This window comes from Arvicanthis niloticus, chromosome 28 (genome assembly GCF_011762505.2).
Source record: "Arvicanthis niloticus isolate mArvNil1 chromosome 28, mArvNil1.pat.X, whole genome shotgun sequence".
Taxonomy (NCBI): Eukaryota; Metazoa; Chordata; class Mammalia; order Rodentia; family Muridae; genus Arvicanthis; species Arvicanthis niloticus.
In genome coordinates this window covers 13,268,924-13,296,299 of record NC_133436.1, presented here as the reverse complement: position 1 = coordinate 13,296,299, position 27,376 = coordinate 13,268,924, and the positions used below count along the sequence as shown (strand labels likewise).

Genomic DNA, 27,376 nt, shown 5'->3' with positions numbered 1-27,376 from the left:
TAGAGAAAGACACTTCACTTCTTCCTTTGGCCCCCACTTGCGTGGGCTTGAGTGAACTACATATTCACACCCATGGACCTCACACACAATTCATCAATTAATCAACCAAGCCTCCTGAAGATGACAGAAAATGCTTCTCCTCCACCCTTATACTCTTGGCTCATGTCACGTAGACAGTAAGCACCTGTTCACCATCAGACCCATCTCTGCCACCCCAAGGAAGCATCTGCACAACCCAAATGCCACAGTCATGTTCACTGCTCCTATCTCAAGCTTGAGCCAACTACTAGTCAGCACTGTCATCCTGAAAGGTCAGGAGGTCACACTTCTGTCTTCCCCTTCTGAAATGAGAGTCCCATGAGGACAGATGTTTGTCTGATAGGACTACTGGCCTGCTGAAACTTGAATATATGCAGCCATAAAGTAGAATGGAATCCTGTCATCTGAGGTGTAGAACGAGAAAGCATTGGGTTAAGTGAAAGCAAAGCAAATAAAGAAACACAAGTATCCAATGGGTTCCTTCATATGTAAAAATCTTTAAGAAATCAATATGAAAGTAAAAGAGCAATTGTGAAGGATTGGAGAGGGTTTTCGGAAGAAGGGGAAGCCAGGATATGAGAGCAGAAAGGAGATGGCCATGGTGGATGCATAGCGTATGGCTGAGAATAATATCACATTGTAAAGAATCATGAGGTTTTAGTAATAATAAAGTTGTCTTTCTCATTTCCAAGGAGAGTAGGGGAGAGAGGATGCTCACCAACAGCCACCCAGTAATCACGCTCTACATTCTTTCTCTCTCCAGCTCACCAAATGGCTATTTAAAACTTACTCAGGCTGGAAGAAGGCTCAATGCAAAAAGAAGTACCAGCCACACAAGCGAAAGACCTGAGTTTGTACGCTCGAACTCATAGAGCCAGGCATGGTAGCGTGTAACTGTGATCCTGGTGTTCCTACAGTGAGGTGGAAAGCAGAGGTAAGAGAGTACCTGGTAGCTCGCAGGCCAGCAAGCCCGGAAGAGACGAAAAGTGAATGGAGACCTGTCTCAAACAGGATGGAAGGGTGAAGACCAACACGCAAGGCTGCTCTCTGACCTCTACATAGGCACTGTTGTACACACACGTCTATGCTCAGACACACAAACATGCTTACACACACATATACACACATACATGCACACACATACATATACACACATACACGCGCATATACACAAACATATACATACAGATACACAAACACATACACACACACACACATACACAGGTAAATTTAAAAAGAAGAAAGGCCTTCTCATTAAACTGCAACCCTCCCTCCCATCACTCATAGCCAATAACTTCCTTCTGTATTTTTGGAAAACGGAAGCAGCCAGGAAAGCACTCCCAAGCCTCCCTCTCCCACTCCCGACATCAGCAAGAACACACAGTGCCTGCCTTCCTGTTAATACAGATGAAGGAAGGGTCTGTGCTCTGAGCATAGGCTACCCTCTCCACTTGAGCATCACACGCCAACCGCCAACCTCCCTTTCTCTCTCTCTGAGCATAGGTTACTCTCACATTCGTGCTCCCTGTTAGTCCTCACTGACATTTGTGCTCCCTGTTAGTCCTCACTGACTCTCATGCTCCCTGTTAGTCCTCACTGACATTCGTGCTCCCTGTTAGTCCTCACTGACTCTCATGCTCCCTGTTAGTCCTCACTGACATTCGTGCTCCATGTTAGTCCTCACTGACATTCGTGCTCCCTGTTAGTCCTCACTGACATTCATGCTCCATGTTAGTCCTCACTGACTCTCATGCTCCCTGTTAGTCCTCACTGACTCTCATGCTCCCTGTTAGTCCTCACTGACATTCATGCTCCCTGTTAGTCCTCACTGACTCTCATGCTCCCTGTTAGTCCTCACTGACATTCATGCTCCCTGTTAGTCCTCACTGACTCTCATGCTCCCTGTTAGTCCTCACTGACATTCGTGCTCCCTGTTAGTCCTCACTGACATTCATGCTCCATGTTAGTCCTCACTGACATTCGTGCTCCCTGTTAGTCCTCACTGACATTCATGCTCCCTGTTAGTCCTCACTGACATTCATGTTCCCTGTTAGTCCTCACTGACTCTCATGCTCCCTGTTAGTCCTCACTGACATTCATGCTCCCTGTTAGTCCTCACTGACATTCATGCTCCCTGTTAGTCCTCACTGACATTCGTGCTCCCTGTTAGTCCTCACTGACATTCATGTTCCCTGTTAGTCCTCACTGACTCTCATGCTCCCTGTTAGTCCTCACTGACATTCATGCTCCCTGTTAGTCCTCACTGACTCTCATGCTCCCTGTTAGTCCTCACTGACATTCATGCTCCCTGTTAGTCCTCACTGACATTCGTGCTCCCTGTTAGTCCTCACTGACATTCATGTTCCCTGTTAGTCCTCACTGACTCTCATGCTCCCTGTTAGTCCTCACTGACATTCATGTTCCCTGTTAGTCCTCACTGACATTCATGTTCCCTGTTAGTCCTCACTAACATTCGTGCTCCCTGTTAGTCCTCACTGACATTTGTGCTCCCTGTTAGTCCTCACTGACATTCATGTTCCCTGTTAGTCCTCACTGACTCTCGTGCTCCCTGTTAGTCCTCACTGACATTCATGTTCCCTGTTAGTCCTCACTGACATTCGTGCTCCCTGTTAGTCCTCACTGACTCTCGTGTTCCCTGTTAGTCCTCACTGACTCTCGTGCTCCCTGTTAGTCCTCACTGACTCTTGTGTTCCATTATCTCTTCTACCTTGAAACTTCTCTCCGACCCCCATCTGGCTCAGGCTCCACTCTCCTCCTTGTCCCCAGTGACCTTGTATCCATTCCTCTATAGTCTTCCTTCTGTCCTGCCAGCCTTTTGTCTCCATGGCTCCATCAAACCTGCTCCAGGGCTGCTCATCGATGACCTCCATGTTAGCTTACCCAGTGGTTAACTATCCATCTTCATATTCACCAACATACCTAAAGCTGCTGGGCTCCACTCTCCCTTGGACATGGCTATGTGGTTGCTTCTATAATATACCATGATCTTGATTTTCCTTGTCCCTTGACTGGGACTTTACCCATTTCTCATTAACCAAAGTCTTGATCCTGGAGTGTTCAGGAGTGCCAGTGTTTGCCTATGCCTCTGTTCTCCATGTATTAACACTCTTGGTGGTGTCCGCAATCTCGTACATCCATGCCCTTTGCAAGCTCATGATCCTGGATTTATCTCTCTCCCAAACCGCATACTTGCTCATCTAAATTTACCATTAGCTCTATTTAAATAGCTAGTTGTCACGTCAAATATGACAAGTGTAAACCTGAGATCCTTGTACTCACTGGTGCCTTTACATTCCCACACTCTAGATTTCAAGTATTTCTAAATAAACACTTCATCATACTACAGCATACCTAAAGAAACTTGCACAAACACAAAGATTTGGAGTTGAGAAATTATCTCAAAAAAAAAAAAAAAAAAAAAAAGCGCCCACTCCATAACCAACTCCAAAGTCAAGAAAAGACGCTCTCCTTTCTCAGTACCCACCTCAGAAGTCCCACTTGTGTGTCTTCCCAATAGCTAAGAAATCATCATGAGAGCTTTGCTGATGACTAAACATACGCTGAGTAGTTCATCCATTCAGTAAGTCATGGCTTGTTCTTTGCTTCTTTTTATAGCGAGTAGTGGTAATTTTTTTGTTGTTGTTACCTTTTCCTGTTTGTTCTACAGTACTAGCAGGGGTGAACTCAAAGCTTTGCGCATGCTATGTAAGCGCTCTACCATGGACTTATATACCTAGCCCTTGTTATTTCTCAACATGGTCACATGACAGTGACCAACTGGCTGTTGAGGGTCACTAGGCAACGTAACATGAGCTACAGTTCATAGACCTCCAGTGCTACATACACTTCCGTAATGCCAAACAATCCATGGCAAGGAGAGCCTTCCACTCACCAGAGAGCAGTTTAACTAGGTTTAAGAAAAAACCCTTGAGAAGATGCCTACCATTCCCTTGTCTCCTGAGATTCGTCTGTATGTGAAATCCTCTTCAAGATTATTGCATGCCCTAATAGCTAGCTGCTGTCCAACAGAGCATCACAGAAGAAAGGTGGTTTGGTTATGGCAACTGGGTTCACTCGCTTTGCTCACTCACTGTCTCTGGCTTTTTGCTGACTGGCATAAATCAGTCACTCAGCTGTGAAATGCTCTACATAGTCTACCTGAGAAAAAAAACTAAAGTAAGCCTCCACTCAGCAGAGGGACGGACAGCAGCTGAGGTGCTCAGTTCAATAAGCTGTAAGGAACTGAATCCTTCCAACTCTAACCTGGGAACCGAGAAGCCAACATCCCCCTGGTGGAGAAATGGAACAGCCTGGGGGACATCTTGATCACACACTCACACAAGATCTAACAGAAGAATCCCACGCCCAAGCCATGTCCAGACTGTGGGGCCACAGAAATCCTAAACGAATAAATGCTTCTTACTTGAAGCTCCTGAGCTTCAGGGCAACGAGGTGACTGCACATAGAGGCCTATTCTACTGGCAGAAAAATAATTAATGGAGTCGTCTATTACAAGGCTTAATCATGAAAAACAAGAAGTCTCAGGATACTAGAGAGGCTGGTAAATGCCTTTGGTGTTTATTTATTTGTTTTTGTGTCAGACAACACAGGGTGTTGTCAAGGTCTAGAATCTTCAGTCTCCTTGTCTATGGAATCTAGAGTCACAGTCTTCCTCATATAATGTTCTGAGCTACCCATAACCCCATTGGCTTCTACTTCATGCTGCGTCTAACCTGAACCAAAACAGATCACCCTCATTTGATGTTCTCTTTCCCTGAGGGCCTTTCCCTCATCCTCCCTTAGCCATGGACCAGCTGTCAGCTGAACACAAGGACCCTAGACAGTCAGTCACTTCCATCCTCTGGGATACTAAGGATCCCTACACATGCATCCAATATTTATTGTACTGCATTTTGACCATCTGTTTTCACGTCTGCATTGTCCCCAGCATGTCACTCCATGGTCACAATGACCTGGGATGGGTTTTGGTACATGGTAATATGCAAGAAAATAGCTCTCTAATGACCAAGTCACTCTTCCCTCAAGGCAGTGAAATCTCAACATTCTCTGCCATATTACACTCAATACCCCAGAACATTAATCAGCCCTGCACACACCACAAAATGAATGCTAGCAATATCCCCTCATCACTAACTATTAGAGAATTCTGTGAATTTAGAGTTTCTTTGTCAAACTGATCTATTCTTTTCCAAATCCTTTCCAGGTTTTTTTTTTTTTTTTTTTTTTTTTTTTTTTTTTTTTTTTTCTGCTTTACTTGATTTTTCTCTTGACTAACTGGGATGTCTGACTGGGATGACCAATCCCCACTCAACTATCTCAGCATTGTCCTGATGATTGCTGACATTTCTTCCTGGAAAGGGACTCTAAATTTATACTGTGAAAAGACATGCACATTTCAAAATTAAATTGCAGGATCTGTTCAGAACCTATGAGTTCTTCAGTGAATTTAAGTTGACCTTAGAGAGTACCCTGCCCTCTCTCTGCTGTTATTGTAGCCTAAATGTAAAAGAAACCTGTTCTTGTTGTGAGGAACCCTTTGTTAGGGGGCAAAGTCTCTGAAAACAGCCCCAGGGCATCCTGCACACTGTCCCTGTTCTCTTGTGACAGCATCTGCTGGTTTTTTGGTTTTTGGTTTTTGGGGTTTTTTTGTTTTTGTTTTTGTTTTTTAAACTATAGAATGTATGCCTTCCATTACCTGGCTCTCACCTTACTTCTTGGCTGTAGTGCCTACAGCTGACAACTTAAAAATATTCTCCTGGAGGGTGCTAAATAGTGGACATCTTTAATCATACCTAACTCAGGAGGCAGAACCAGGTAAATCTCTGAGGTCAAGGCCAGCCTGGTCTACAGATTGAGTTCCAAGATGGCCAGGACTATACAGAGGAACTCTGTCTCAGAGAGAGAGAGAGAGAGAGAGAGAGAGAGAGAGAGAGAGAGAGAGAGAGAGAGAGAGAGAGAGAGAGAGAGAGAGAGAGAGAGAGAGAGAGAGAGAGAGAGAGAGAGAGAAGCAAAAACTCTCTTCTATGCCCTCCAATGAGTCAGGTAACATCCTGCTTTCAATTATTCCTTATTTTTGCCAAAGGAAGCTCTGTGTTGCTCATCAGCAAACAATCCTAAAGTCAGTGGTAGCGGATGTCTGCAGAGGAGTAGAACTTTCTGCACATGAACACTTAAGCTAACAGTGACTGGACTCTGTGCATAAGACCTTAACAAGCTCAAGCTCCCTCGGCCCAAAGCCCTTCATGAACCTGTGAAGGGCTCATCGATGGGAATAGACAGGAAGATGATAAATGATAGGGAAGCAAGAGTCACTCTTCTTCAAGAATATGACCCCTGAGAGGCCACCCATGCTGGAGCTGATGATCCATGCACACATACACAGCACTAACTACAGCCGGTGGGTTTTAAAACAAGAGATGGAAAGAGCAGATGAAGTTGACTGGGGGGAAAAACAGAAATAGTGGGAAAGGAGCAGAAGAGGGAGGAGGTGGATCAAAATATATTATATGTATGGTTGAAATTCTCAAACAATCTAATTCTGAGCCAAATATTGTAGTAGACACAAATTTACAAGAGCAAACTACACACCACCCTTGCCATCTGGGACTTGGGAATTCAAACTTTGAATCAGACTGAATGTAAAATCATAGTCTGTTATGCACTGATGCCACTATGTCGGTGACAGGGTGCCTTTAAAAGGTCATGGGCATCATGGTATAAGGATGTTACTTTCTCTGCTCCTCCTGTCTCCCACACAAGCACTCTAAGATTGCCCTGAGTCCCACTGCACAGCCAGCCTTTCTTTGCCTGCTTCCCTTCCCGCCTCCCAGGTTGTACAAGCTGAGTCCATCTTACCTTTAATGTGCTGTTCAAGGTTCTGATCCTGTGCAGCTTCTCGTTTATGGATGGGTTTTTGCATCGCTTCACAAAAGACTTTCTCAGTTCCTTCTTGGTTGATGGTCGTCGGTCCCCAAGAGGAGACAGGCTGGCCTGCTCCAATGATTTGTACAGTTTTTCCATCTCGTCATCTTCAGATGAATTTATTTCTTCTGTTTAAAAAGATCAGTATCAGCAAAGCCAATTACAACCAAAGAGGTTCTGCTCACACCTTCATCTCAGACTTTCTGGTCTCCAGAAGTATACAGCAGTGATGCTGTGTTGTCTGACCACTCATACCATGCTGCCTTGCTACTCCAGGGACTATGAACCATTTAATAATGTATAATTGTAATATGCCTTAGTAAGGCCACACACTGACCTATTGCTTGGAGACTTTAGGGCTCCGGTATAACGTCAATGTTACCAATTTTTGTGGGACACAATTCAGTCAACTCCTAGCCCCTTAAAATCCATATTCTCTCATACAGAGAAGACATGTATTTCATTCCAATGCCTCCCACCCCAAGTCTTAAATCATGTCAACATGGACTCTAAGATCAGTATTGCATCCAAATATCCCCGAAGTTAGGTATTGGGAGAGTTGGAGATAATTCATCTGGGTGCGAAATTCCTCTCCATTTCTGAACGTGTGAAACAAGTAAGTTACCTTATAGACAAGCCCTACAACCTAATGCTTACCATAAAGTCTGAACACCTGCTGCCCTAGGAACCTTTCCAGTGTCTTCTGAGGAAGAAGCCCTACCTGTTCGCTGGTTGTAGAAAGACAATTAGCATTTCTCAACCTGCTCCCACACTACACTTTTCAGCCTCAGCCCTTCAGAGTCTAGAGAGTAATGAGCTTCTGCAAGCTATTCTGGAATAGGCAAGCCAGTGGGTGGCCAGGAAGACTGATCCTAGAATATTTGTTGGGAACTATCAAGAGATACTTTCTACTTAAAAAGAAAACGAAAAAACATAAAAAATTAAATATGGTGGTGTATGGACTAAAAGTTTAAGGAATCATCCTAAAAACTAGAATGAAACTAGTTCTCCTCTTGAAGCCCTCTTAATTCTAAGGAGCCAATGTGTTGTCCTCTTTGAATCTACACTGGGTATGGCTTTCAATCATAAGTAACCATGGAGACCTTAAATGGCAGTAGCAGCACCTGAAAGAGATGACTCTTTACGAGTCTTTTATTCCTCGTAGAAAATTTCAATTCATTGTTCCTTTGTTTCCTGAAAACTATCTTGAGAAGTGTGTTCAACAAGTTTTCTTCCCCCCACACCCTTCACTCCCACCTGCATACACCACAGTGTTTACATTTCCCGTTCTGTGGTAGAAAAATAAGATCCAGAGAGGGCACTACGCCCACTGTGATCATGGAGGGGGGCTGATCAAAACAGGCTCTGAGGCAAACACATAGGTTAATGTGGGGATGCCAGAACCCAGAAACTTCAGTTCTGTCACAGTTTATTCTTCTATAATTAGAAATGCTTAAAAATTAGCAAAAGCCCATTAACCTCGGACAGCCGCTACAAGGTATCCTCAAAACTTACCTGAGAGGGAGAGCAAAATGTTCCCAACCACTGGCTTAAATTGTCTTTTCTTTTGTTTGAGACAAGGTCTCACTGTGTATCCTGAACAAGCCAGAACTGGCTATGAGGACCAGGCTGTCCTGGAACTCACAGAGATCAGCTTACCTCTACCTCCTGAGTGCTAGGATTAAAGACAATTCACCAGCACTCTTGGCCCAGAGCAACTTCTTGTCTCTTAATCAAATGACATCAAAAAAGAGAGGAAATGTATAAAAATATATCTGAAGATAGACTTCTGGCCCCAGGCATTGTGTAACTATCAAAAGTCAACTTTTGTTAATAAATTCGAGAAAAGATATCTACATCATTAGGGAAATGAAAATCAAAACCACAGAGGGATAACATGTCCTGCTTATCAAGACTGCTAATATAAAGAAGACAGATAGTAGTTAAGTGTGGCCAAAGATACAGAGAGATAGGAGGTCTCATTTAGTAAGAATGAAAAGCAAGCCAGGACTTTAGAAAGTAGGTCCTCACTATGGCACAATGACAATAGGACCCTGTCATTACACATCTCAGTTTATATTAAAGAACACTGTTCACAAGGAAAAAGGAGGAAAACCTAAGTAATTGATTATTAATAGATGAATGGATAAATGGAATGTAGCGTGGAGCCCACACAACAGAGCACTAGCCAACAACCTAAAACAAACAACAAAGAGTAGACAGGAGCTTAGGAAAGATATCTGAAGTGATCATGTAGCTTAAACATATACATTCACACACATATACATACACACACACGTACATGCACACACAGGCACACATGCAGAGACACACATACACACACACACGCACATACATACAGAGAGAGACACACACACATGCACACACATGCACACACACATATACACACACATGCACACACACACATACACACATGCGCATGCACACACATGCACACATACAGAGAGACACACACATGCACACACACATGCATACACGCGCACACACATGCACATGCACACATACAGAGAGAGACACACACACACAGGGACAAGTGCTAAATGTATAGTAAAATAAGATGTGAGAAAGGGAAACACAACGTACATTATTTAGTTAACAAACGTATCTTGAGTTTGTCCAGAAGTGTGTGTATTGAGGAGAACACACCACTTACCAGTGTTATCCTAATTCTGGCTGAGGAGAGATTTTTCCACCTCAGACAGCCCAGTCTACCAAAGAGATGCTTATAGGTGACCAAGTGTGTAAAAGTTACAGTCTTAAAAACAGGGCGTGGCCAAAAACAGCCTGTGTATTCCTAGGCCTGGCAAGGGGAAACTTTTGGGTAGAACACATTTGTTGCTCATTTCTGCTTCTTACTTTCTACTTCCTCAAGAATGAAGTGGAGGCGAGGAGTTGTAGACCAAGACCCCCACAATCCCTGACCATTAGGCTTACAGCCCCTCTTTCACAAGAAGAGCAACAGGAAAGAGTACTCACTGTGATGCTAGACTGAACGTGCAAACTGAGCATGACTGACTATGTTTGGGAAGCAGTGAGTCCTTCCACAAGCACCATGGATGGGATGGAACCGGAGACTGTCGTTATATATCTGAGAAATGTCTGATAGTCACCATTATGTCACTGAGAAATGACATGGCCAGTGATATGTGCATATAAGGTGTTTCTGCTGAAAACGAATGATTACTGCATGATCAATAGAGTATCAGAGTTCCTCCGGTTCTATAACTAATGCCCCCATAAAAGCCAGAAACTGGAAACAACCCAGATGTCCCTCAACTGAAGAATGGATACAGAAAATGTGGTGCATTTACACAATGAAATACTACTCAGCTATTTAAAAAAACAGCATTATGAATTGGACAGGAAAATGGATGGAACTAGAAAATATCACCCTGAGTGAGATAACCCAGACCCAAAAAGATATGCATGGTACAAAATATCCAAAGGAAAAAAATTAGTTTTCATATAAATAAATCAAAATATGAAAAAAAATGGTTTGAATTAAAACAAGAAGGTGCTAATGGTACATCATATATTTGCAATTAATTAGTCATTCAATTTGAAAAGTTGAAGCAAATTAAATTTTATATAATTATTTTCAAATCTGTTAACTTTCAAAGATATTTAATACAAACTAAGACTGTCCAAAGAAAGTAGTTTAAATTTAAATAGATAAATGTTTAAAAAGCTTTCTTGAAGTAAAAAAAAATAATTTAAACAAAACAAATAAAAGAAAAAAGAAAGGAAGGAAGGAAGGAAGGAAGGAAGGAAGGAAGGAAGGAAGGAAAAAAGGAGACAAACACTCAGGGCTGGAGAGATGGCTCAGCAGTTAAGAGCACTGACTGCTCTTCCAGAGATCCTGAGTTTAATTCCCAGCAACCACATGGTGGCTCACAACCATCTGTAATGGGATCTGATGCCCTCTTCTGATATGTCTGAAGACAGCAACAGTGTACTCATATACACGAGATAAAAAATTAATATTTAAGGAAAGAAAGAAGAGAAATGAAATAAAATGAAATGAAATGCTAAATCATCCACGGTGTTACAACATGGATAATACTTGGAATCATTTTTTTTTAAGTCACAAAAAAAAAATAGTCTATGATTCTATTATGTAAAATATCCAGACCAAACAAACTCATGGAGACAGAAAGCCACCTGGAATGCTAAGGGCCCAGACAGGAATGAGAAATAATAATAATAATAATAATAATAATAATAATAATAATAATAAATAAATAAATAAATAAAATAATACATAATAATGCATAGGGCTTTCTTTTCTTTGGGCTGAATGTTCTCTAATCATGTACAGTAATAGCTGTACAGCTCTGTGGGCACACTACAAATCACTGAACCATCAATCTGATGCTAGGTGATATGTATCAAGACAGTGTTGCAACACTAAAGTGGACTTGTATAAGATCTCATGATAGTAGATGATGTGTTCACAGAAAAGCCCCTAAGTCCTAGAGATAAGCTAGAGGCAGCATAACGTCCTTCAAAAACTAAATGAAGCCAGACTCTGTGATCCTAGCAGTTGGGAGGCAGAGATGGGAAACTATCCGATTCAAGGTTAGCTTGGGCTACAGAGCAAGATCTTATTGCACTGAAAAAGAGGCAAAGGCACTAGAGTTGAGAACTTGCCAGAAACATAAGGAAAGATAACCTGTTATAACCTCTCTTCATAGCCAATCAGGTAATACTCTATCTAAAAATTCCTAAATATATTTATTTCATAAACAACATCTGCAAACATACTTTAAGAAATAAACAAACATGCAAAAAAAAAAAAAAAAAGCTAAATAATTGCTTCACTGACTCTCCCAGTACTCACCAAGCAGGAGTTACTGAAGACAAAATTAAAAGCAGAATCTGCTCTTCACTAGTATGGTACATGAATAATTATGCCAGGGTACAGTTGTAGTAAGATAATTCATCTAGTTCAAAAGATATCAAATCAGTGAAGATAAAAATAACCTTAGAGGTTTGGAATAAGAAGATAGAGGGTGTGTTCTCCAGATCTAAAAGAAAATAATAGTATTTCTTTTTTGGATAATTTGTGTTATCTTTTAATATACTTACATAAAGTATATAATCTTAATGTTAATATCAGAAGCTGTATCCCTACCAACACACACACACACACACACACACACACAGAGAGAGAGACACACACACAGATATACAATTTCCTTCCCTAGTTTAAACTTTGGGTCATTCATCTTGAAAGTATTAATTAGTGTGTGTGTGTGTGTGTGTGTGTGTGTGTGTGTGTGTGTGTGTGTTTAATTTGACTCTCCAATATAACTAACTTTCACATTAATACTGTTAAAATGAACTGAACCTGTCTGGGTCACTAAAAGTTAATACACTGTTCTCTGTAATTCATCTGTAATGTCCACGAGATAAATACTCTCTGCTTCAATCCATCCAGAAACAAGATCTGATGATGGAGTCGGTGTGATCAATTAGAAATCACCCGAAAAGGGGAAAGAGATCTCCAATCTGGTTCTTCTTCCTCAGAAGAAAACAGAACCTAGAAGACAAATTTCTGACCTCAATATAATTCTGAAATCATTCACAAACTTACGGAAAATAACAGACAGTAACATTAAAAGTAAAGGAAATACCTTACTGGGTTTCCTGTGTGCTCTAGCCTAGATGTACAGTGTGTTACCGGACACACAGAGGACACACTTGACCCAACCGTAGTCCACAACCCAGACAGGGGATCTGTACTGTTTTTACTGATGCTATCAGCTAGGGCTTAGGTCTTTGTGGAACCATAAAATGAACTTCCAATAATAATAAAAATTGGTGATAAATGGAAACATAGAATAATGAGGGACCCAAAGCAATATAGCTTGGCCCTGACTATAAAGCAGAGGAGAGAGGAGTCCTTTAAGACTAATGTACCTGCTCTAGGATGCTGGCTCACCCTCTCTGGGTACCACTGCACTGTGACCTCATCGATTGCTGTGTGAGCTCAAACTTTCCAGCTATGCTTCTCTGGGTTAGTCTTTTTTTCGATGTCCTTTAAATATTTATTGTATGTGCATGTTTTGCCTGCATGTGTGTAAATGTACATGCATGCCCGGTGCCAGCAGAGGTCAAAAGAAGGCATCAGATCCTCTGGATCTGGAATTGTAGACAGTTGGGAGCCACCAAGCGGATGCTAACCCTGGTCCTCTGCGAAGGCAGCAAGTACTCTGAACTACTGAGCCATCTCTCCCATCCCTCTACATTAGTATTATACTGTGAGTAAGATAATTTTAACATCTCCTTCTGTGTACATGCAGTTCTTCTTGTCTTACCATATTGCAATGATAAGATGTCAGGGTTGGCAGGAAAGATCCCTCGTCTCTCTCCCATTGGCGATGGAAGCCAAGTGAGTTATTTCTACCTTCCTATCTCCTGAGACACAACAAATTTTGTTTAACAGTGAATTTTCTCCTCTCAAGTGTTTATTTTAGTCCTCCCATGTGAGACTGTAGGACTTCAGTTCCCACTGACACATGGGCACCTTCTGGTCTGGTGTCTCTCAAGTCACTAGTGCCTGGTCAAAGTTGAAGGCACTAGTTTATAGATGAGGAAAGTGGAGAGTCTTAAAAAACAGTGATTTTTTTTTCCCCCAAATGTCAATTAGTGGTGGGTGCTAAAAATAAAAGTTCCATTCTGTGCAGGCCCATGTGTTTCCAAATTCTTCACAAACTTGAACAGGGAAACAGTCTCCCTGGGAACTTAGTAAAATGTAGGTTCTGCTTCAGCCCATCTGGGTTGGGGCTGATACTCTAAGTGTGTGTGTGTGTGTGGTGTGTGGTGTGTGTGTGTGTGTGTATGTGTGTGTATGTGTGTGTGTCTGTGTGTGTCTGTGTGTGTGTCTGTGTGTGTGTGTGTGTGCACATGCATGTATGAGTACATGTGTGTATTTGCACGAATGTGTGTGTTTGTATATACACGAGTGTGTGTGTACTTGTATGAATAAGGGCTAATGTTTGTGTGCACATGTGTGTTACTGTGTATACAGGTGCACACGCACACATGTATTATTGGGTCTACAGGTATACATGCACAGGAGCATGCCTGCATATAGAGGCCAGATTTCAATCTGGGTTGTCATTCCTCCGGTAACATCCATTTTGGGTTTGGATTCAAAGTCTCTCAAAGGGCTCTGAGACTCAATGGAGTAGCCTAGGCTGATTGGTGAGCCCCAGAGATCTATCACTCTCAACTTCTTCAGCACTGGGCCTACAAACAAGCCACAACACAGGGATTTGCACGTGGTTGCTACAGATAAATTTAAGATACTAGTGCTTGCACAATTATTTCCCCAGTCCTTCTAGATCGTCTAGACTTTTGGCAAGCCCCATTGACTATATTTGAATAGCAAAGCTAGGTACCTATTGGCAAAATTTCATCGGCGTGCGTTTATTGATGGGCAAAGAAATGCAAACAGAAAGTCAATATGTATCCTCAAGGCAGCAATGACTGTATCTAAGCCATGTTCTAATCAAAGAGAATAGGTGAGCAACCCAGCTTTGCTCGAATGATCTGTGCGGAAAACGGGACACTAGAAAGCACCGGCACTCTGCAGGTCGAACAGAGAGGAATTTGAACTGTTGGTGACCCTTCATGTCAGCTGGACTAATTCAGAATGTTATCAAAGGATTGGACTAGTAAACATCCTCCAGATTTGGGTCAGTTAAATTCAGAAAGTGATGGTATACATATTGGGGCTAGAGAGGTAGCTCAGAGCCCTTCTTGCTCTTACAGAGGACCCAAGTTCAATTATCAGCACCCAGAGGGTGATTCACAACCATCTGTAACTCCAATGCCAGGAGATCAGACACTTGAAGATCTGACCTCCACGGTACCAGGCACATATATGTGTGCACACATACGTGAATGTAAAACACTCCTGCACATATAATAAAATAAATAAATCTTAAAAAACATAAAGTAATTATAACCCAGGGTTTGTTTGGTTTTTTTTTTATTTTATTTTAGCAAGATTGGAGACATACCAATGTTTTAACTAATGCTTAGAAGTTTTCTCCTTCCCAAGACTGAGACAAATGAATGTGTGGCTTTCTCCTCCTCCTCCTCCTACGTACCATCCTATTGTCTGCTTCTGGTAGGACAGGACAGCTCCTGGGAGCCCAGAATTTGCCTGTCGAGAACACTGTATGCAGATTTTCTCTTGAAGTGCTGTATTTTCTGCTCTGCCTCCCCCACTGTCTTATTTCTGGCCTTGCTTTGCTTTCTAGAATGCGGCTGCTTATTTTCTATTTAGAACCTAAAAGCTGGCTTCAGAAGACAGGAGAGAAATCCATATACTAGATTTCATACCAGGATTTGAAAAAAGAAGCCTTTTAGAGAGTTGAAAAGTCTAAATAATGTTCCAAGGGAGTTCATTTTCATCTTCAAATATAACACATATGGAAAGAACTAAAGAGAAAAGAATTGTAAGTTTCGCATGTAATGTTCTAGTATTTGAAAATAACAACAACAACAACAACAAAAAGGCCACAGAAGACACCTGTCACCAACAAGGCAAACAAGAAAGTGGTCATCTGTAAACACTGCATATTCTGATACAGCGCCTGATGACTAAAGATTAAAAGGCTTTTATGGTCATTCTGTACATGGTGATTTGGCAATCTTACATGATATCATAGCCTGAATGATGGTAGACTTTAACTATTCAAATCAGAACAAATCTGGACAACTCCTTCAACATAAAAATGCTTCTGCCCAAGTGTGTAAGCAGAGTGCCACGCTGAGGGACAAGCCTCGAGTTTCTGCAGCTGCAAGTGCATCAGCTACCACACAGGGTTTCTTCTACCACAGGCTCCGCGCTAACAGTTCTACCAGCATCCCCTCAGCATCTTCCCACAGCCCTGTGAGGGAGGGAGCCTCATCAGCACCGATGTCAAGGAGAGGATGCCAACATGACAAATCACAGAGCATGACCAAACCAGGAGACAAACATGGGATAGAAACTGAAGGCTATCATTCCCTACCCATATACATAGTGTGCTACAAACACAGGTTTTGAAGCCAAGGGAAAGGAAATAAAGAAATTAACAAAATAGATTCACCGATTGTATAGAGAAGAGTAGAAATCATAATATTTTATTACAAGATGCTAAAAAAGAAAGCAAATGGTAAAAGGTTAAAAAAAATAATTCTGTGAACTGAAAAAAAATTAAATCATAATATTTTGTACTTCCCTCAGGATAAATTGAAGGATACAACATAACCAGAAACCGTATCAACTATGCGTGTGTGTTTGCACACGTGTGCAAGTGCACCCATGCACACACAGACAAGTATAAAAAGTATCGACACTAAAATGATCAATAACATATCAAACACCTGTTAAAAAGAATAAGGTAAAAATATTTTCTAGATATTAAGACTTCAATAAAAACTACAAGGATAGTATGAAGCAGGATAAAAAAAATAGAGCATTGAATAGACAGATGTCTAAGAAGAAACAGACTGATAATGAAAGATGTCTCAGAACTTATAAGAATATCTGAGAGAAAGAGTGTGTATCTATTAAAGATACTGGGAGGATTGCACATATGGATAAAGGAAGGCAATGTTGTATCTTGTTTATGGAGCACAAAGAAGTAACCCCAGCATGGGGTGGAGGGAGAGGAAATCTCTGGAGATCATTGGTCAAGAGGCAGCCTAGCCAATCAGAGTGCCAGGTTCAAGAAAGGGTTCTGTTTCAAAAGAGAGACATGAAACATAAACCTCTAGGTTCCTTGTATACATGCATACATGTATACTATGTACAAGCACACATGCACAAACACACACATACACACACACACACAGAGAGAGAGAGAGAGAGAGAGAGAGAGAGAAACATCAAGAACACATACTAACACACATAAAATCAATGTAGGAAGGAGTATTTAAGACGTAAATGGTACTAACCACAGGCTGCTCCAAGGCCCCTTCTCTATACCCCTAGACACCCCTAGTAAGTAACTTCCTCCTACTAGCTGTCCCTATATCAAAAGGTTCTACACCTCACAGTATTGTCACAAGCTGGAGATGACACTCTAGCACAAGAGCCTCTGGGGACATTTTTATCTAAACCACCACATCTGACAACAGCAAATGCCACTAAGCCGGTGAAGCAATGGGCCTCTAACTCACTGCTGGTGGGAACGTAAAGCAACCGTGAGGGTGGGAAACAGCCTTTCATTGCCTACAAAGTTAAATGCAGTCTTTGTATACAACTCAGCAATGGCAGACCTTCGTGTTTACCCAAGAGAGCTGGCAACTTGTAATTATTCACAGATACACGCAGGTGTTAACTACAGGCCTCATTTTAAAGACTTAGAAACAGTGCTGGTGCCATCCGTAGTGGAATGGATAAAATGAGATTCATACCGTATTCAATACTGTTCAGTAATTGGGTTTTTTTTTTTTTAAAGACCTATTGAGCCAGACCACATAGTGAGTTTCAAAAAAGCCTAGGCTGTAATGTGAGACACTGTCTCAACACACTAAAATATCCTCCAGAAGACTACCCTTCCTCTGATGCTTGGAAAGGACAAGGCAGAGAAGGAGCACAGGGCCTGCCAAATGTGGTGGTAGGCTTCTGTAAGACTATCAAGACGGTTGTGGGGATACATCACCATTACATCATCAGGTGCACAACATTGCACAGCAAAGACTGAACCTTAATATCAATTACAGGCTTAGGTTAATAAGAGTGTATCAGTATTTCTATGGAATGCAGAGCCCCAGTTAATAGATCTACAATATGACACATCCCCCCAAAAATACCTGAGGCTAAGAGAACATTCCAGAAAAGAACACAGAAAGATTGAAAGCATGACAGAACCAAGATATCTGCCATAAGACAGTGTCTTTTATGTATGAGACGAAGCAGAACCCATAAAATCTTAACAGCATAGTTGCCTAAACAAGACACAAATGACAACACCAGTTGACATGCCAACATGGATGTCAGAAGGCCACACCCTTAGATGAAGACAGTCAATCACTGCTAAGATAAAATAAAAATCCATGTTTTTCCAGGGACTCAGTAGATTACATATAAACATATATGTTTGTATGTATGTATTATAAATATACATCATATACATATGTTATGTATACACAAATATGTTATGTATACACAAATATGTGTGTATACAAAATGTAAAAATAGCAAAGGAGAAATGGCCATGAATTTGAGATGGAATGAAGGATACACAGAAGGAATGTCTCAATATTTGTTTTTAGTTTTAAGAAGTGAACCCTGCTCAGGCAAAAGATTAAACAATAGAGGACTGTAGGAAAGGGGGGGAGGGTACATACAAATAGTGTGCTTTCTGCTCAGGTTCTCTGTAAGTCTGGCTCTGTTTTAAAATCTAAGCCTATGAATTTGAAGTGTGTGTTTCCACCAGTATTTTATACAACTGCCCGAAGCTGGGCAAGACGTGTTCACCAATAGAGAAGACTTCTCATGGTGCTTGAAAACAATGGAGTTCTAGAAAGCAATGGAGAGGAACACATTCCAGCCATGATGGAGAGGAAAGCTAAGAGAGTGGCGTGTGTGTGTGTGTGTGTGTGTGTGTGTGTGTGTGTTTTCATTACAACAAATCATCCTCATAAAAGAAACGCTGACAATCTAAACGTGCAGAGACATGAAAAGAACTATAAAGGAATTATAAAAAAAAAAAAAAAAAGAAAGAAACAACTGAAGATCACTTCAGTCATTCCCAAAGCCGTTCATGTCCACTAGACCTTATGATGAGCCAGAAAGAATTTCTGAATAATTGACAAGTCTGGCAGTGGTGGCGGTGTAACAGATGACTTGGGCTCAAAGCCATGTGGATTCAGAAGTGACTCCAACACCAAACGACAAAATGTCCCCTAACTTTCCTTCCAGGTGCCCTCTTAAACTCTATACATAAAAAAACAAAAAGATTTTTAAAAGAAAAGAAAAAGAAATGTTCAAGAATAGTTGATAAACCACAATCCTGGTCACAGAGCCTTAAGATGTATTTCTAACATGAGGCCCATTGGAGCCTTCTCTTCTCTTAGGAATACATTTGGTCTTCTAATCCAAGAAGGAGTCACAGCCACCAGGGGTGGTGCATCTGGAATAGCTGTCCCCAGAACAGACGTCCTTCAATGCACTGTCTCAATTTGAAACTTGGGGAAACTTTTCCCCTTAAAACCTTCTCAGCACAAGCATTCTCCTGTACCTACTCCATGAACGGTTTCCTCTGAACACACTCATCTTCCACCTTTAACCACAACCCCTAACTCTAACGGCTTCTACTTCTGTCCAGATGTCACTCATTTTCCTGCTTCCGAAATCAAGATTTCACTTGTCACCAGCTTCAGATTCCTCATTCAATGAGTTTCCACAGCCTCCCACATCTACTTCCTAGTCTCAGCAACTAAGTATAGAACCAGGAAGGAATTAAAAATGTAATAAAATTCCGACTACCACAAATGACCTAGTTACATGGTATGGATTTGCAGACAACCTAGTCAGTTCATTTTACGGTAATTTAGAGAGATCTTTGTCACTCAAGGAGGAGCAATGAAAGACACAGTGAGTCAATCATCCATGCCTGAGATCCAAGCCAGGACAGCCAACTGTCACACAGACAAGATGTTCCTATTAGTAAATATTTATCCCCTCGTTAAGATTATTCCTCATTATTCTACAAACTAATAGTACTGGGAAATACTCTATAGACTAAATTAAATCCTGAGTGCATAATGACTGAGACTAGGCAGGGCATAGAATCCCTCCTCTCTCCCTTGTTTCCAATTGTATGTTTATCCGATTACAGAGGCCTGCTAAACCCTCTTACTTCCTGTCTCCCTTTATTCTAGTATAGCCTGTGACCTACGACTAAAAGAACTCTTTGGAATCACAGGTCATCACCTCTATGTCATCACTTCAGTGACAAATGGCCATGAACTATCTGTTGAAATTAATTATGTCTAGTCCATCATTCAACATTGTCCCAGTTTCCCTCCCCCCTGCCTTTCCCATGCCTCACCCCATGCATGGTCTCCCTTAGGAGAGACCGTCTGGACTCTGTGTCCCTACTTTTGCAAAGCCTTGTGCATCTCCTTCAGGATGCTTTTTTTTCTAACCCTCCTTTCCTTTGTTAACTGCGTCTCATTCCTCCCACTCGCCTCAGTATATGTGCTGGTGTTTGGGAGACAGTTGACTTTAGATTTTTAGATTTGTCTTATCTCACAGTACAGGAGTAAATGTTAGCCATCGTCGTGATAATAACAGCAGTGCTAAATTGGATTGACATCAATATTCAATTTAGTTCAGTTTTAATCCACTAGTAACTCCTGTATTTCACAGCAACGCTCAGAAACCCACTCTCCAGAGACAGGAGGAGGTGAGCATTCAATCAACCCCACCTCCTCTTTTGCAGCTATCCTGTATCACAAGCCTTGGTGGAGAACCCCCGGAGTTGTGTCAGTCTGAAAGCTGCAGTGTAAAAAAGGCAAGAGGAAGTGGTTAGCCTGCCTCTTCCTTTCCTGATGGCTTATACTACAGGAAGAAGTGTCTAGAAGGGTATTTAAATTCAGAATAAAATTTCAGAAACCATGATTTTAATTGCACACCAACTACAAAAAAAAATTTTCTTCCATTGTCTAAATAGAAGAAAGGCTATAATACGCACTGTCTGTTTTTCTCAGAACTCAGCTATTAACCTTTAAGATTCCTTTCAAGGGTAAAAGCTTCTTTCCTCAGGGGGAGAAAAATGTGTCTGGAGACTAGATTTTAATCTTCTAAGAAAACTGTAACTCCTTTCCTGGATGACACTGAACTCCAAAGCCTGATCGTCAGCACAGTATTTTAGACACTGAGATATCAGAGACTCTTCCCCAGTTTGGAAAGTTAAAACAATAATTTTTAGAAGTCACACACACACACACACACAAAATCTACCTCCTTCTTCAACAGGCAAATATACATTCACAACACCAGATCTGATTACTCAACAGCAAGTCACAGCAAACACAGAGGAAGATGGGGCTGCTGTTTCCATGGAGATGACTTGCCTTGGTTCAGCTCTTCTGGGAATGAAACCAAATCCCCAACAGCAGGAGAAAATCAGCATCAAGAATTCTCTAACATATGGAAACTGCTAACAAACCAGTACAGGGAAAATACCTTCACTCTCTCTTCCTCTCTACCAGGAGAAATACCCTCCCATCAAACTGTTTGAAAAGGCACCTAGATCTTGTTGGTTATTCTGTGTGTAATTCAAAACTGATTACTACCAGGTCTCTTTATTCTTAGATTAAAAGAGCCGCTGTCACCTAGATTCCTCAGTCCGTGAATTCCCAGGGTGGCACTTAGACAGGGACGAGAAACACTTCCTTCCTCCCATAACTCTGCTTATTAATCCTGAAGGGAAATTCAATCTGTAGGCTTACCTCTTGGGGAAAAAATGTAAATGGAATTTTACTCTCTCTAATGCCTCGGAAGGCTTGATTATCACAGAGAGGAGAGAATTATTTCTACATTTTTAAGAATTATTGTTGCTGTTGTTGTTGTTGTCTGGCGTTGTTATTATTATTTCATGTGTGAGGTGTATGAGGGCACACATAGTACATCTGCAGAGACAAAAGGACAACTTTTAAGAGTCCGTTCTTTTTTTTTTTTTTTAATTACCTTTATGATGGCCCAGGTTTAAATTTGGATTGTTAGGCTTGTACACCACACACTACCCACTGAGCCATCCCATCAATCCCTCTCATATTCCTCCTTTTAGTCAAATGATTGCAGTAAGTTCTTCCATGGGAAACAATTGTTTGGCTTCCCCCATTCTTAACATCTGTATCTTTTTTTTTTCCTTTTTTTTGACATCTAACTTCATTCATTCATTCATTCATTCATTTTTATGAGAGTTTTGTTTAAAGTGTTTGAATCACATTCCACCTCCTCCACCAGAACTCTTCCCAGATCCGTGTCCTCATCCCTGCCCTCCTAACTTCGTGGCCTTTAAAAAAGCAAACAAAAGACTTTCAGTACTCATTTGTGCTGCCCAAATACTCTGTGATGCGTGCAAGACGACATTTGCATCTTGTGAGCACAAAGCTAAAGGCCACTTAAAATCTACACTTGAAAATGTCTGTGTCTTTGCCCGAACAAAAATACAATCAACAAGTACTGCAGACTCTATATTCAATGAAAATGGCCATCTCCGAACGGTAAGCACATCCAGCGAGAGGAGCGCACAGGCACAAGCTGTCTCCTCTGTTTTGAACAGCTCATAGCTTCAGAAAGAGAAGTTTCTTTTTTTTTTTTTTTTTTTTTACAAGATTGATTTATTTTATGTATATTCGTACACTGTAGCTGCATTCAGACACACCAGAAGAGGGCATTGGATCCCATTGCAGATGGTTGTGAGCCACCATGTGGTTGCTGGGAATTGAACTCAGGACCTCTGGAAGAGGGATAGGTGCTCTTAACCACTGAGCCATCTCTCCAGCCCCGAAAGAGAAGTTTCTTAACTCGTGTTTACACCTCCCATTTGATCATACCACTGATTTTAATTGCATGTGCCAAAGGAGTTACTACATCCCCTCATGTATTTGTAGCCAGATGGAGACCTGACTTCCCTCCCTCATAGAACAACCCTCATCCTCACCCTCTCCCTCAGTGGTGATGCTTCCTGTCTCCTATCTATCCTACCTATTCAGTCACCTCCAAAAGTTGTTTGGCCTGCCAATAACTTCATTCTTCAGTGAAGGCTTTCTAATGAAAAGTGGCTAGTTGGCCCAGATTAGAGGTATCGATGTAAAATATTACTTGATACAAAGCATCCATGGAGAAGGCCCTAGAAAACAATGACAACTGAGTGACTTTGAAAATGAGTTACTAGCCTGGCTGTTCAAATTCACATGTATTCAATTATAGTGTGCACACACATACATACACACACACACACACACACATACAGTTGTACTCTGGCGCACAGTTGTGACCTCTGGCCTAAATTATTATCTTTTAACAATTAAATGAATAGGGTATATCTGAAATATTGATACTTTTTAAGGATTTACTTCATTATCTATTTCTATATGTGTGTGTGTATGCCCCCTCTTTCTCCATGTGCATGTATGTGTTTGTGAGTGCCTATGTGTGTGTACATCTATGCACATGCATGTGCACCCACAATGCATTTGGGTACAAACAGAAGCCAGAGGAGGACATAGATCCCTTGGGCTGGAGGTACAGGTGGTTGTGAGCCACCCAATGTGGGTACCAGGAACTGAGCTCTGGTCCTCCAATAGAGCAACAGTGTTTTAAACCACTGAGCTATCCCTCTAGCCCCCAAACCTGGCAACTTAAGGACACCCTCCCTGCTTAGGGTACAGGAAAAAGAATTGTCATTCATGTCATTGGGCAACTCCTGCAAGTTAGTACAGGAATGTAGCAAGCCAACTTTCAGCAGTGCACTGGGAACTCACAGGGCAAATCTATTCTTCTCCATTACTCACTGACATATCAGATACCCTTGTTTTACATCAGAATGAATAAGGCACAATTAGAAAAGACTTGTTATGAATGGATAATGATAGAAACAACATTTGTCCTGAAGCAAAGATGAAGGTCACCACCGAAAGACACATTACTGATTTCTACACACAACCATTTCCTTGGTCAAGAGAAGATTCTTTCCCAAGAATATAAGCTATTGCCTCTTCTGTATTATAGATGCTGCCATCTGAAATGCATGTGAAATATCTGCCTTCCATTACCCACAAAGACACCCTTAAGAGACCACTGATTGGCCCTTTCCAATAGGAAGATGGCCTCTCTAAACCCATCCGGCAACATCCAAGCAAAATAAATCCACCCTACAGATCCCAGGGGCTTAATTATTAGACCCATAATTAGACCAATAATTATGATACCAAAAAAGGGGTTCTCCAAATTTATGAAGAGGATATGATCACACGCCTGCCTGCCTCATAGTCTAAAGTATTTGGTCACCGACACTTACACAGGTAATTAGTGGCCTGGGAACAGGAGCTGCCACAGGCAAACTCTACAAAAGGAGCTGGAGGCTAAACCCCATGTGACTAATTATCAAAGTCCCATTCATGAGTTTAAACCCTTTTTGTTACAATTTTATATCAGAATTATATAATGACCCAACGAATATTCACCATCTAAGAAGAGTAAGCAATTTCCTCGTTTACCTCTGTCCGTCATTCTTGATCCAGCAGCTCTGTCTGGGACTGTTAGATGGTCTTGATTGTTATTCAATGAAGAAGTGTCATCACTAGACAAAGAGTTCAAAAAACCACTTTCCGATGCAATGGAGCTGTTTTCTGGGGCCCGACAACTGCTTGCTTCTGAGAAGGCAAGTGTGTGGACCTGTACCGCAAATGTCAGGGGATGTCCCACATCTTCAGTAGCAGGCGAGCTGTTAACTATGTCAAGCCAGGAATGTCTTTCTTTAGATCCCGAGGAAGAAAACCGGCTGGGTGCCTTTACTGTATTTTCCAGAGAAGAGAAAGAACACGCCGTTTCTCTCCGTTTAGGCGAAGAAGAGGATGCCCGACGTGTAGCCTATTTTCCAGAAATAAAATCAGAAGGAAGAGGAGAAAGAGACATTGTGAATTATCATTCTCTCTGTCCTGATTTTATTCAAATTTGCCCAGAATTGTTTCAAAAAGTGATCACAAATTTAAAAAAAAAAGTCAGAGGAAAAATTTGTGACACTCATTTCTGTATGGCAGCTACCAAGGACAATTCTCTAAGAGCCTTTTGTGTGATTTTGAGTTTACCATATAAGATCTCCATAGCAAGGTTTTTTTTTTTTTTACTCAAAACTTTAAGCCTCTCCAACAACATAAAGACTACATTAGAACCATTCTTTAGAATGTTTGTGGGTGCAGTGTTAGCTTATCATCTATTTTTGATTCACAATGAAATGGGCAAGAACAACAGATGGAGGTAATTAATAAAAAGAAAGCAGAGGTTTTAGGTAAGGCCCAGCAGAATACTTCCTAGCAGATGCAAGACCTTTGAGTAGCATTTACCTATTCCTTAGTGTGTGACCAACTATCCATCCGTAAGTATCAAGGTTAAAAAGTAAGCTAAAGACAAGTCACTTTAAAATTTTTAATTAAAAATCTTAGTGTTATTATTTTGTGCCAGGATTGGGGAGTCCATATGCAACAGCACATGTTAGAGATCAAAAGAGTCTATTTTCTCCTTGCCACGTGTAGACTCCTTGTATTGAATCTGGATCATGGAGCACGGCAGCAAGCATCTGTACCTATGAAGCCATCTTGCCAGCCCCAGTCACTCACAACTTTATTATAGTTTCACTGCGTGAGGCAAGAATGTATTTATAAGCCTCTGGATTCATGAGAGAGAAGCCAAGGTTGCTCCACTAACGGTGATAAGCAGGTTGTTGTGGGATTCTCTGAGAGCAGTGTCCCAGCATCCTTTCCAGGGGCAAATGATCACCCTGAAGGACATTCCACCAGTTCACAGACAAAGTACTAAGGCCACATCACCAACAAGGACATTCTCTCGAGGCAGACACCATTTATGCTGAGACTGTATACTAGTTATATTTTGATGCTGCAATATTTTGAGACTTGACAAATGGCAATATTTATATGTACTGTTTCAGGGAAGTTTACATTTTTGAATGTTATCCACACCAAAATAAAGACCCAGCAGCATCTTCCACTTTTAACATTACTCATGAATAAACATCTAAACATCTATACTTATCGTGTTCTGGGTTGCTCTACGTCTCCCATGCATGGCACAAGACAGAAGGTAGTTTATGGTTCAGCTTCATGTTGTCATCCTATTGGATAGTCCTGCCAATTAGGCAAGTGGCAGGATGGAGATCATTAAGAAGAGAAAACATCTGGACCCTCTTCAAGACATCCGAAATATGGGAACCATGTCAGAATGCTTACCTGTGTCTCAATACACTGCAGCACTATAAATTCTCAGCAATCTGAGCTTTGAATGGGAAGGACTGCTACTAACTAACATATGTCTATTTGGATCCTTGGTGAACATAGGCCACCAAATGACCAATAAGTCTCTGGTGCCCTGTTTTTATAAGTATATGCTGTGCGTGTGTGTAATGTGTGTCTACTTGCACACCGGGAAGCCTGAGGATGATGTTGGGGATGATCCTCAGTCTCTCTTCCACCTTATTCATAGAGACAGGATATCTCAATAGAGCCCAGAGCTCACCATATGGCTAGTCTTCCAAGGCAGGATGCTCTAGGGATCCTCTGCCTCCACCTTCAAGCTGGAATTACAGGCAAGCCATCGTATCTGCCCCACATTTACTCCGGATCTGAGATCTGAACTTGTGTGTTCTCTATTTTTGCAGCAAACACAATAACCACAGCCTATCTCTTCAGCCCCAGAAATAAACCTACTCTGAATATTAACCCGACATTAAATCTCATGGTATGGTGGTGTCTCATACCAGTCAGCTATGGTATGAGACAGAAATGTTTCATTCAGCAAAGTATCAAATAGCTTGGCAGCTGCCTTACCTTAAGTCACCCAGACCAATTAACAACTAAGAGATCAAAGATTCATAAGTCCTACTTCTCTAGGAGAGGAACATGCAGGCCACACCTTCGCCAAATAAATGCAGGGCTATTTTACCCGTTAGATGAATCTACAAAATAATTACTAACAAAAGCACACATGCTGCTCCAGCCCGTGGACATTCTTCTATTATGAACTACTTTGATGAAGCTTGCCTTCCATTTGACCAGTGCCCCTCTGTTAAAGGGACCGAACTTAAGCCCTGTCACTCCTGCTCCGCTGCTTTAATGAAATAGACTGTATACTCAAGTTGTAGCTACACTGGCTTTTTTTTTTCTGCCTCCAAAATCCCCTTAAAGGGAAGGGCTTGTTACTGAAGAGCTGCTCATGTCTGGTTAACAAAATGCTGGTAATATTCTTGTTGACTGTTACTCAGCGAAAATGCTCTCCTTCCATGTTCACAAGACAAGACATCATACAACATTTGTGGAGTTGCTTTCTTGTTTCCCTTTTGCTTTTCAGTGCATGTGTGCGTATATGTGTATGCGTGTGGGTGTGTGTACACGTGCACACACACTGCTAGGGGCTAGCTGATAACCTTAAGTGTCTCTCACAAACACAGTTCACTGTGGTTTTTGAGACAAGGTCTACCATCATTTGAAACTAACCAATTAGGCTAGACGGATTGGCCAGTGGGCTCATGGGATGATCCTATCTCCACCTCCTCAGTGCCAAGGTTATAAGTATAGAACCACACCAAGATGTTTAAAT

At 41.4% G+C, this 27,376-nt stretch overlaps 1 protein-coding gene across 4 annotated transcripts in view; it reads right to left on the bottom strand.

Moving 5' to 3' along the window:
- Ipcef1 (interaction protein for cytohesin exchange factors 1) overlaps positions 1 to 27,376 on the bottom strand; it is a 158,217-nt gene that overhangs the window by 6,692 nt on the left and 124,149 nt on the right. For all 4 annotated transcript variants that reach the window (XM_076926735.1, XM_076926737.1, XM_076926734.1 and 1 more), the window contains exons 10-11: positions 24,265 to 24,637; positions 6,937 to 7,130 (exon numbers count right to left, since the gene is read on the bottom strand). In XM_076926735.1, the coding sequence (XP_076782850.1) occupies positions 6,937 to 7,130; positions 24,265 to 24,637 (567 nt within the window). The remainder of the gene's footprint in view (positions 1 to 6,936; positions 7,131 to 24,264; positions 24,638 to 27,376) is intronic.